The sequence below is a fragment of the Aotus nancymaae genome, unplaced genomic scaffold (assembly GCF_030222135.1).
Source record: "Aotus nancymaae isolate 86718 unplaced genomic scaffold, 86718_ANA_hifiasm-v0.15.2.pri h1tg000014l, whole genome shotgun sequence".
Lineage (NCBI taxonomy): Eukaryota > Metazoa > Chordata > Mammalia > Primates > Aotidae > Aotus > Aotus nancymaae.
In genome coordinates, this window is record NW_026988425.1 from 10,175,507 (window position 1) to 10,188,284 (window position 12,778).

Consider the following 12,778-nt stretch of genomic DNA (forward strand, 5'->3'; position numbering starts at 1 on the left):
CTACTGAGACACAGCTTGATGAACGCTGAACGTGGGGCCCTCCAAGCACAAAACTCAGCCTTCCAAACAAACAGAAGCCACTCCGGCCTCTGCACCCCTGACCGACCCACCAGCGTGGAAACTGCAAGCTGGCCACATCTCTGTTATTACAGGGAACGTGGACACTTTGTATCTTTCAGCTGCTCCCTTTTTCCTTGGGAATGGTGAAATGCTACACGTTCCTTATTTCAGATTTCTCTCATACAGAAGAATGGACATTAATCGCAAAAGCATTCATAAATAAGAAGACTCTGATTTCCCCTGATGGAACAGCTCCAAAAAGTGAGTCAGCCTACTCCAAAGAAGGGAAGCAGCACCCAGAGCTGGCTCCACAGATCCTGGAGTGACGATGACTACTGAAGGCCACTGCTGCCCCCCGCTGGAACAAGTAACCCTGGTTTCATCAACCTGCCTCTCACACAGCATGGAATTTCCACTATATGCTAACTTTCCATTTTTATAAAGCACGGATCCAAATTAAAGTTACTTGTCTCCAAAAAGCAAACTATTCCATTTTAGAAGGAAAGCCCAAACATCACAGGCAGTAAATCACCATCAAAACTACATATCAATCTACGATCCCAATTGGTTTTCTAAAAATAACCAGGGAGGGAGCATCACATACTGGGGGCAGTTGGGGGTGGGGTAGGGGAGAGACAGAGGTGGGTGGGGAGGAAGGGGAGGGTGGGGAGGGATAACATGCGGAGAAATGCCAGATATAGTATACACCTAAAGTTAAATACATAAATTTTAAAAATAAAAAATAAAAATAAAAATAAAATAAAATAAACATCAAAAAATAAAAAAAAAAATAACCAGGGAGTGTGCCCGTCTACCTCATTTCACTTCTATAAGAAAAGGATGGATACCAAAATTTGGTCTTAATTTTAGGCCTAATGAGAATTATAAATGTACAGGATACTGTCACTTTCAAGAATATTTTACAAGGCCAGGCACGGCAGCTCACACCTGTAATCCTCGCACTTTGGGAGGCCAAAGCCAGCAAATCGCTTAAGGTCAGGAGTTCAAGATCAGTCTAGCCAACATGATGAAACCCCGTCTCTACTAAAAATATAAAAATTAGCTGGGCATGGTAGCATATACCTGTACTCCCAGCTACTCAGGAGGCTGAGGCAGGAGAACTGCTTGAACCCAGGAGGGAGAGGTTGCAGTGAGCCAAGATCATGCCACTGTACTCTAGCCTCAGCAACAGAGCAAGACTCTGTCTCAAAAAAAATTTTTTTTTTACAAAAGCATTTCTAAATTATCTTTTAAAATTAAAGAATATGGCATGGCAGTGAAGGTCTTAGTGGTAGAAATAAATTTCTCAAGCACTGAAATGTCTTATACAAAAATTCAGGTATTAATAAAAAAATAAAAAAGTAAATTGCCTTTTAAAAAAATTAAAACCATATCAGCTATATTGCAGCATTTTAGCAAATATCCAATTCTGCCTATTTTATTATAGCTAAAATAATAGACTTTGAAAAGTGAAAAGGGATTTCTTTCCATGGTCTGTGCAGCAGCAATTACAGTAAAAGCTTCCCACCATGACCATCCTTCCAAAGGCTAAGGAGGGCCATTCCCAGTACAATACTGCAGCATTTTCACTTTTGAAAGTTCATAACCAAAGTTCAATATGCCATTCTTTGGCAAATCAGTAAACTGAGGTAAACTGAAACTACTCAATGCTCGTCCACCCAGAAAATTATCTTCCTGCCAAATGGGAGGAATGATCAATTCAGAGGGAACATCCCATTAACTCTCCCGAGCGATTTCAGCCAAGTGGAAGTGAGCGGCTGCAAACAGTATTAGACACTGGGACCTCATAAAGTAGTTTCCAAATTGGAATTTTTAAGGCACTGAGAATTTCATCTGAAGCCAAAGTTTAAAAACGTGACTGAATTTTGTATCATTAAACTTCTAAGACTCTGATATTTTATTAACTCAATGAACTGAAATCCAGTGTTCCCTAAGACCTCCGGGAGGCCATCACCGCACACAGGTGAGTGATGGTAGTGCGGCTGGAAGGGCCTTCAACATCCCCTAACCCCAAACAGAGAGCAGGAAAGTGCGTACTTACCATCTGAGGCACACCGAAAATAACAACGTTCGAGTACTGCGAAAAAGTAACCTAAACGAGGGGGGAAGCAATCGGTAGAGTAAGCATAAAAAAAACAAACGTTAAGCTTAACTTGTTTCACAGAAATGGGTAGCAGTTTTCCACTGTATGAAACGGTGGGTTTTGACAAACTCCTAAAAAGGGTGGCCCTCCTTAAGATTTCACAAGGAAAGAACATGTTCATGCTTTCATTCATTTTAATTCAATCCGTTGGTTTCCAAATGCTTCCCTTTAAGTCATCCCATCTCATCCTCGGGGTGACTCCATGCAGGGCACGCCCCAGTGGTCGTGTGTCAGAGAGCTAGTGACCCCACTGTGACCAGCTGGTGGCCAAGCCAGTGGCACCAGAACCACACACACCAGTCCACTCTACACCAAACCAGCTTCACCAGAATGCAAGAGACTTCACAACCATCTGTTTTTTTGTCGAACTATCCTGAAAATTCGAGTCCCCCTCCTCGTCTCTAAAATACTATGTAAAAAAGTGCAATAAAATGCTCTTTAGTTGAAAAACTGGAGGGAAATGTGCTTTGCCAGTTAAAATTCTTATTGCCCAATAAAAGTCTTATTTACTCTATAGAGAGATCGTTTATGCACATATGGTATAAGAAAACAATGCAAGCAAAACTCAAGTGAATTTTTGTAAACTACTGATGACAATATTACAATGGAAAATTCTTATTTAAGAAAAAGCATTTCATGGAACAATCCTAAAGCAAAATTACAGGGCATTTTTAGAGTACAGATAAATTTGGATCTCATACTTCATGAGGATAAGAAATAACCATGACAGCAGAATTCTCTAACACCCATCTCCGTATCTCTCTAAATAGACAAACATGCACACACACACATACACACACACACACACACACACAAACAGGCACACAAACAGAAAGTCTAACATTTATCAATAATAATTTATAGGATTTCCAAATAAGATGAAAAATCTCATTATTTTGTAAGAAACAGAAATGAGAACATTTTAATTTTGTAAATAAATTCTCGGAATTCACAAGACCTATCATATAAAAACTTTAAGCGTCTCTCTAAAGTAGACTATTGGTAAAATTTATCAATTTTACACGTTTCATTATGCCAGAATATTCACTTGGATTTTAATTCTTTTTCTTTTAACATTTTTCAGTTTTCAGTTATACTAATTTTGAATAACACAATTTTCCATTGGATTTCTCTAGGGCTGTTCTCTGCCTTACATACCTTCCACAAATCCGAAATATAAAATTTGGCAGAACCATGCACACCTTCTCGCCAAGCGCGGTATCTGGAGTACCAAACTAGCCATGGATTTAATTCATAACCAACTGCTGTGAACCCTTCCTTTGCAGCCGCTATGACCTGTGGAGAGAGGCAAGATTTATTCAAAATAAGAAGAAAAAATGAACATACAAGGTCAAACAATATATTTCCTATCGACAGTTTAAACATCCCATCAAAAAGTGCCTCCTGTGACTGAGACATCATTGAAAAACATATCTCTAAAGTGATAAAGCTTTGTGGACAAGGTAATAGTCAACCCATGTAACTCAGTTTTCTTGATTGGCTAAAGATTTCACCTCAAGTATCAAAATAGATATTCAGGTTCACTTTGAACACCTCCATAATTGATCTAGGTGAGCCAACCCTGGGGGAGGTTCAACAAAACATTGCTGAAAATCCACTGCATCTCTCCATCAGTGGGCTGGCACAGCAGCAGGGAAACGAATGTATCGGGGAAGACAGTTTTGTGAACAAGTAACTATATGCAGTAAAAATAACCTGTCAATGAAAAATCTGCAATGAGTACATATTTCCTTTGTAGCTAATGACTGTTCACTCAAAACTGGAAACAGGTAAAGGTAAAATGAAATGAATCTGCCTCCAGAGAGTGGGAGGGATGTGGCGCGGTCCTGGGTTCACTCTGTCCATTCTGTCCTGCCTCATTCTTTAAGGGAGCACCCCTTGACTCAGCTATCCCACCTAAGGTAGTTCCCAAGTAACTAGAGTGCTGCAAAAAAACATTTTCTCAAAACCACAAAGATACTGTTCTAACACGTAAAGCATTCTAACATGGACTGTAAAAGTTTCTCCTCGGTTTCTTGACATGGTTTGGCTGTGTCCCCACCCAAATCTCGTCTTGAATTCCCACATGTTGTGGGAGGGATGTGGTGGGAGGTAACTGAATAATGGGGGCAGGTCCTTCCCATGCTATTCTCATGATAGTCAATAAGTCTCATGAGATCTGATGGTTTTATAAGGGGGAGTTTCCCCGCACACACTCTCTCCTTGCCTGCCACCATCCATGTAAGAGGTGACTTGTTCCTGCTTGCCTTTCACCTTCCACCATGATTGTGAGGCCACCCCAGCCACGTGGAACTGTAACTCCAATCAACCTCTTTCTTTTGTAAACTGCTCAGTCTCAGTATCAGCAGCTTGAAAACAGACTAACATATATATATATATTTTTTTTTTTTTTTGAGACAGACTCTTACTCTGTCACCCACGCTGGAGTGCAGTGGTGCAATCTCAGCTCACTGCAACCTCCACCTCCTGGGTTCAAGCAATTCTCCTGCCTCAGTCTCCTGAGTAGCTGGGATTACAGGCACCCGCCACAATGCCCAGCTAATTTTTGTATTTTTAGTACAGGCAGGTATTTGTATTTTTAGTACAGCTTGACCAACATGTATTTTTCACCATGTTGGTTAAGCTGGTCTCGAACTCCTGACTGCATGATCCACCCACCTCGGCCTCCCAAAGTGCTGGGATTACAGGCTTGAGCCACCATGCCTGGCCACTAATACATTTCTTAAAAACAAATAGTGGCTCCCAGAGGGTAAGGGGAGGAGAAGAATAGAAAGTTATTATTTAATCAGGGCAGAATTTCAGTTTTGCAAGATGAAAAGTATTCTAGAGATGGGTGGTGGTGATGGTGGCGCAGCAACGTGAATGTGCTTCATATGCTGAACTGTACACCTGTACATGGTTACAATGGCAAACACTATGGTATGTGTATCTTAACATGATTTTAAAAGAAAAAAAAATCAAAATTAAAAAATCTTACTTTTTAACCTCATCCTGATTATTCCAGCTCAGAATCACAAAATCACAGTCTCTGTGTGTGTAGGAGCTGGTGAGAGGTGACAGAGCCCCGCGGGCCTTCACACTGAATGCTTCCATAGGACCAGCCTTTTCCACTGCTGCTGGGACTTTCTGACTCATCACTGGGATGAGGCTAAGGATGGTGCTACCCTGCCCACAGAGGAACCTGCTCTGAGACACCCATTTGCCTGTCAGTGGCCTTTCTTCTTTATTTATTGGGCACCAGTGAGGTGCCCAACTGGGGTCAAGTGAGAGAAGGTCACTAAAAAAGTCTGATCTTTGGCTTAGCAAAGGTTACTCACTGGCTCTTCCTTCTTTTAACTCTACATTACCCCACAGGAATTATTACTTACACATGGATGAATGCAAACAAATGTGGAAGCAAACAGCTATGGGGAAAAATGTAAAAGAGTGAAACGCCACGATTTAACATGTTTCTTCTCATTATGCCACCTCTGTCGGCTCAAGTATTTTAACAGACAATTTGATAATTTTCAGCTAACTGTTCTTTTTCACCTGGCATGTCTACAGTGTACGTCCTCCTTTAAGAACAAATTAAATCTGGGAAAAATGAATTCCAAACACACCGGTAGTTTCATAATTTGGTCAAACAAACGCAAAATGAAATGAGCACTCTTTCAAGCTGTCGGATTTAGAAAGTCTTTGTGTAAGCCTTACTAAATGTAAAGCAGAAATTTTAAGTTCTGATTCCAAATCTTAAAATGTTTTAGCAGAACTCACAATGCGTCCATCGCCGCTACCAATGTCTACAAGGGATCCTCTTCTGCATCGCAACATTTTCACAACATTTTCAATCTGCTTTGTAGTTGCAGGTACAAACGGCAAACAGACTTTTCGAAGGGCTGGCGTTATAAACGGCGTGGCTACAGCATACACAGCCACCAGGGTCCCACCCACAAGCCCAGTAAGTAAGAACCCCCAGTTGCTTTTCTGCAAACTGTTGGCTTCAAAACTTGCAGGTAGAATATGTCTTGACTGGCTTTCTTCTTTAAGTGCTTCTAGGGGTACCCCTAGATTGAAAGCAAGCAGAAAAGACACACATAGCACCAAATCTGAAATCCAAGATAGTATTTTGTTCTACAATTCTCATTGACAAATAAACTCATGCTTTTTAAAGGATAATTTAGCTGAATACAAGATAAATGCCAAGTATAGGATCCCATAATAAGTTCTAAATCCTATTAAGGTATTTTGGAGAACATTATTCAATCCTATAGGAAAACTAAAATCTTTTCTTTCCAACATTGATTTTTTATGTGTCTAGGAGTCATCCTTAGAAAACAATGCATTCAAACTTATCGGGTAATTTATTAATTTAATATCCATTAGTACAAATTTTAATCATGCACTACATATTTTTATGTTCTGAACTAACAAAGCCTCAAAAACAAATAAGCATAAAGATGTCTAATTATTACCTAATTTCATGTAGCATTAAAGGATTCCACATCAAATTTGGTCTGGCATTTATAATCTAGTTGCACTAATATAATTTTAAAGTAATAGAAGGCACAAAAATCAGGTTTTACCAAACATCTTAAATAAGTACAGTAATAAAGAGACTTTTAAAGCAGATCCAAAATGAACAAAAAATAAGACAATCATTTCAGTACTATCGTAAGCATAAAATAATGCAGACCCCAATCACTGATTACAAAGAAATGAATGGTACCTTAAACATCCTCTTGAGATTTGTCCTTTAAAATGCATTTAAATGGGATCTCAAGGTTTTGAAATTAATACTGACTTGAAATTGATTTTGAAATTGATTAATGAGGAAAAAGCACAGTACAGGAGGTAAAAGCAGGACTCCTCCAGAGCCGGCCGAAGTTAGGATCCCAGCTCTGCCACCTCACTAATGCTGTGACCCTGAATTCCTCGTCCTTGCTGAACCTCAGTTTTCTCATCTGTAAAGTGGGGGGTCACAGGGTTATCATGAGGATGAAATGAGTGGATGGAGGTAAAGCACTTAGAACAGGGTAGAATGCAGTTATAAATTTCCTATAACTACTGTAAAAAATTGCCACAAAATTAGTGGCTTAAAATAACACCATTTATTATCATACAGTTCTGGAGGTCAGTATGAAATGAGCTGGCAGGACTGCGTTCCTTCTGGGGGCCCTCAGGCAGGTTTCCTTGTCTCTTTCCACTTTCAGAGGCTGCCCACAGTCCTAGGCTCTTGACCCCACATCACTCAATCTCTGCTTCTGTCCTGACATCACTTTCTCTCACATGCCTGCCTCCCTCTTAATTTATAGGGACCCTCGTGGCAACATTGGGCCCACCTAAATAATCCAAAATAATTTCCCATCTCAAGATCATTGATTACATCTGTACAGGTACAGGAATTAGAAAGTGGACATTCCTGGAGAGGACGTTATTCTTCCCACCACACCCATTAACTGCGGCAATCTATTCTGGTGCAGTACAAATCTAAACCCAAGAAACTCCAAAAGCTGGCACACAGCAGTGGGTCACCCTCAGGGCAGCTGGCCAATCGCCAGCATACCCACTCAGTGCGGCTTTGTTCTTGATTCCTGAAGCCCCTTAAATGAGTTGTAAAACTGATTTCATAGTGGAAAACCAACCGGGTGGGGGTGCGGTGGGAAGAAGAATGCTACTAGTGCTAGTGCTAGTGATGGTGGTAAACAAAATCAACTTTAAGAAGGTGATGACATTTGATAGAAAGCAAAAGCTTTAATAATCTCAGTTATAATTTTAGCATTTTACAGAGGAATTTACAGGCGTAACTTGGAGATACTCAGTTCCAGACCACTGCAATAAAGCGAGTACTGCAGTAAAGCAAGTTACATAAATATTTTTGGTTTTCCGCTGTTAATAAAAGTTATGTTTACACTATGGTGGAGTCTATGAAGTGTGCAATGGCACTGTTTAAAAAACAACATACATATCTTAATTTTAAAATGCTTTCTTGCTTGACATTTTGGTCTGATTTATCTTCAAAAATATTTTTTTAATTTTTATAAAACAGTTTATTGCTAAGAAATGCTAATAATCATGTGAGCCTTCGGTGAGTCATAATCTTTTCACTGGCATAGGATCTGGCCTTGATGTTAATGGCTGCTCACCAATCAGGGTGGTGGTTGCCAAAGGTTGGGGTTGTTGTGGCAATTTTTAAAAATAGGACAACGATGAAGTTTGCCACATTGATAGAGTCTTCCCTTCATTAAAGATTGCTCTGCAGCATGTGATGCCGTTTGACAGCATTTTACCCACAGTAGAACTTCTTTCAAATTTGGAGTCAGTCTTCTCTAACTCTGCCACTACTTTATCAACTGAGTTTATAAAATATTCTAAATTCTTGGCTGGGCACAGTGGCTCATACCTGCAATCTCAGCACTTTGAGAGGCGAAGTGGGCAATCATGAGGTCAGGAGTTTGAGACCAGCCTGACCAACACAGTGAAACCCTGTCTCTACTAAAAATACAAAAAATCAGCCGGGTACGGTGGTGAACACCTGTAATCTCAGCTACTCAAGGGGCTGAGGCAGGAGAATTGCTTGAACCCGGAAGGCAGAGGTTGCAGCGAGCCGAGATCACACCACTGCACTCCAGCCTGGGTGACAAAGTAAGACTTCATCTCAGGCCGGGCGCGGTGGCTCACGAGGTCAAGAGATTGAGACCATCCTGGTCAACATGGTGAAACCCCGTCTCTACTAAAAATACAAAAATTAGCTGGGCATGGTGGCACGCACCTATAGTCCCAGTTACTAGGGAGGCTGAGGCAGAAGAATTACTTGAACCCAGGAGGCGGAGGTTGCGGTGAGCCGAGATCGCGCCATTGCACTCCAGTCTGGGTAACAAGAGCGAAACTCCATCTCAAAAAAGAAAAAAAAAACAAAAAAAAACCTCATCTCAAAAAAAAAAAATTCTAAGTTCTTTGTCATCATTTCAACAATGTCTACAGCATCCTCACCAGTGTAGATTCCATCTCAGGAAACAACTTCCCTTGCTCATCCATAAAAAGCAACTCCTCATCCATTGACATTTTACCATGGGTTGCAGCAATTCAGTCTCATCTCCAGGCTCCACTTCTCATTCTCTTGCTATTTTGACCACATCTGCAGTTACTTCCTCCACCTAAGTCTCAAAGTCATCTATGAGGGTTGAAATCAACTTCTTCCAAACTCCTATTAACGTTGATACTTTGACCTCCTCTCAAAAATCATTAATGTTATTAATGGCATCTAGAATGGTGAATCCTTTCCTTAAGGTTTTGAATTGACTTTGCCCAGATCCATCAGTGTAATCACTATCTATGGCACCTCTAGCCTTATGATATGTACTTCTTAAATAACAAGTCAAAGTTACCCTTGATCCTTGGGCTACAAAATGAATGCTATGTTGACAGGCATGAAAACAACATTCATGTCCTTGTACACCTCCACCAGAGCTCTTGAGTAGTAACTAGGTGCATTATCAATGAACAGTCATATTTTGAAAAGAATCCTTTTTCTGATCAGTAGGTCTCAACGGTAGGCTTAAAATATTTAATAAATCATGCTATAAAGGGAAGTGCTGTCATCCAGGCTTTGTTGTTCCATTTACAGAGCAAGGTAGAGTAGATTTAGCATCATTCTTAAGGGCCCTATGATTTTCAGAATGGCCAATGAGCACTGGCTTCAACTTAAAGTCACCAGCTACACTGGCCCCTAACAAAAGAGCTTATTCTTTGAAGTTTTGAAACCAGGAATTGCTTTCTCTCCAGCTTCCAAAAGAAGGCAATTTCATCTATATTGGAAATCTGTTTAGTGTAGTAACCTTCACCAACAATCTTAGCTAGATCTTCTGGAGAACTTGCTGCAGCTTCTCCATCAGCACTTGCTGCTTCACTTTGCACTTTTATGTTCTGGAGATGGCTTCTTTCCTTAAACTTAACAAACCTACCTCTGCTAGCTTCAAACTTTTCTTCTGTACCTTCCTCACTTCTCTCAGTCTACAAAGAACTGAAGAGAGTTAGGGCCTTGCTGTGGATTAGGCTTTGGCCTAAGGATATGTTGTGGCTGGTTTTATTTTTTATCCAGACCACTAAAACTTTCTCCATATCAGCAATAAGGCTTTTTCACTTTCTTATCATTTGTGTGTTCACTGGAGTGGCACTTTTAATCTCCATCAAGAACATTTTCTTTGCATTCACAACTTAGCTAACTGGTGCAAAAAGCTTAATTTTCGGCCTATCTCAGTTTTCCACATGCCTTCCTCAATAAGCTTAGTAATTTCTAGGTTTCTTATTTAAAGTGGGAGAAGTGTGACTCATTCACTTGAACACTTAGAGGCCATTGTAGGGTTATTAATCAGCCTAATTTCAATATTGTCGTGTCTCAGGAACTAGGAAGGCCCAAGGAGACAGAGAGCGATAGAAGAATGGCCAGTGCAGCAGTAAGAACACACACCACGTTTACCGTTTAAGTTCACTCTTACTTGGGCATGGTTTGTGGAGCCCAAAAACACTTACGATAGAAACATCAAAAATCCCTGATCATAGATCACCATAACAGATATAAAAATAGTGGAAAAGTTTGAAATACTGCAAGAATGCCGGGCACAGTAGCTAACACCTGTAATCCCAGCACTTCGGGAGGCCAAGGTGGGTGGATCACCTGAGTTTGAGAGTTCAAGACCAGCCTTACCAACATGGAGACACGTCATCTCTACTACAAATACAAAAACTGGCCAGGCATGGTGGTATATGCCTGTAATCCCAGCTACTCGGGAGGCCAAGGCAAGAGAATCGCTTGAACCCAGGAGGCAGAGGTTGTGGTAAGCTGAGATCGCGCCATTGTAAGGCAGCCCAGGCAACAAGAGCGAAACTCCATCTCAAAAAAAAAAAGAAATATTTCGAGATTTACCAAAATGTGACACACAGACAAAAAGTGAACACGATGCTGTTGTAAAAATGGTGCCAATAGACTTGCTCCATGTAGGGCTACCATAAACCTTCAATTTGTAAAATGCACACGACTGAGTAAGGAATGTTGGTTCACACCTGTAATCTCAGCTACTCAGGAGGCTGAGGCCAGAAGATCGCTTGAGCCCAGAAGTTTGAGACCAGCCCGAGCAATAATAGCAAAATCCTATCTCTAACAACGACAAGAACAAAAAAGTGCACTCTCTGCAAAGTGCAATAAAACAAGGTATGCCTCTGCTTGCTATTGGGGTAGTCATGCATTTGGTTATTTTAGACAAGTTGGCCAGGCACAGTGGCTCATGCCTGTAATCCCAGCACTTTGGAAGGCCGAGGCAGGAGGATTGCTTGAGGCCAGGAGTTCAAGACCAGCCTGGGCAACATAGCAAAACCCCATCTCTACAACAAATAAATTAGCCATGTGTGGTGGCATGCACTTGTAGTTCCAGCTCTTTGGGAGGCTGAAGCAAAAGGATCACTTGGCCCCAGGAGGCTGAGGCTGCAGTGAGCCATGATCATACCAGTACGTTCCAGCTTGGACAACTGAGCAATACCCTGGTATCAAAAAAAAGTCAAGTCAAGGCTCATTTGTCATGCCTTCTCTAAAAAATTATCCTGTGGACGTTCCAGTTGTACAGTACAGCAGTTAAGAGGATTTGCGTCACACAGTTCTGGAGTCTCAGAACTTAATTAGTTGTTTAATACAAGGTAAGTTGCTACTAAGGCATGGTTTTCTCCTCAGTAAGATTTAGAAATAATTTGTTTATTGGGAGGCTGAGGCAGGTGGATCACAAGGTCAAGAGATCGAGACCATCCTGGTCAACATGGTGAAACCCCGTCTCTACTAAAAATACAAAAAATTAGCTGGGCATGGTGGCGCGTGTCTGTAATCCCAGCTACTCAGGAGGCTGAGGCAGGAGAATTGCCTGAATCCAGGAGGCGGAGGTTGCGGCGAGCCGAGATCGCGCCATTGCACTCCAGCCTGGGTAACAAGAGCAAAACTCAGTCTCAAAAAAAAAAAAAGAAATAATTTGTTTAAACACAATTCAAAATTGGCCAGGCACAGTGGCTGAAGCATGTAATACCAGCACTTTGGGAGGCTGAGACAGGTGGATCACCTGAGCTCAGGAGTTCAAGACCAACCTGGGAAACATAACAAAACCTCATCTCTACCAGAAATACAAAAAGTTAGCCAGGCATGGTGATGTGTGCCTGTGGTCCCTGCTACTTGGGAGGCTGAGGTGGGAGGACTGCTTGAGCCTGGGAGGTGGAGGTTGCAGTGAGCCAAGATCACACGACTGCATTCCAACCTGGGTGACAGAGTAAGACCTTCTCTCAAAAAAAAAAAAAAAAAGATTTTGCAATAATACTAAGATTATTGGAACATAAGATTCTTGGAACAGGTAAATAATGTATACAAAGCATTTAGCACAAGCCTGAGAGACTAAGTAATGACTTCATTGCTATTATTATTCTGAATACTATCATTTGCAGGGAGGAGCTCAATTTTTAACAGCTTTGAGATATAATTCATATACATATAATTTGCCCACATAAAGTATACAATTTAAT

The 12,778-nt window shown here is 41.0% G+C and overlaps 1 protein-coding gene across 7 annotated transcripts in view; it reads right to left on the reverse strand.

Annotated features, from left to right (window-relative positions):
* The window catches only part of ATPSCKMT (ATP synthase c subunit lysine N-methyltransferase), a 117,734-nt gene that overhangs the window by 101,175 nt on the left and 3,781 nt on the right, over positions 1 to 12,778 (reverse strand). For 4 of the 7 annotated variants that reach the window (XM_012475251.2, XM_012475249.2, XM_064375864.1 and 1 more), the window contains exons 2-4: positions 6,002 to 6,291; positions 3,427 to 3,520; positions 2,123 to 2,173 (exon numbers count right to left, since the gene is read on the reverse strand). In XM_012475251.2, coding sequence (XP_012330674.2) covers positions 2,123 to 2,173; positions 3,427 to 3,520; positions 6,002 to 6,291 — 435 coding nt within the window. Of the gene's footprint in view, positions 1 to 2,122; positions 2,174 to 3,382; positions 3,521 to 6,001; positions 6,292 to 12,778 lie in introns of all 7 variants that reach the window. The other 3 variants (XM_064375862.1, XM_064375861.1, XM_064375860.1) reach the window with 1 other exon arrangement.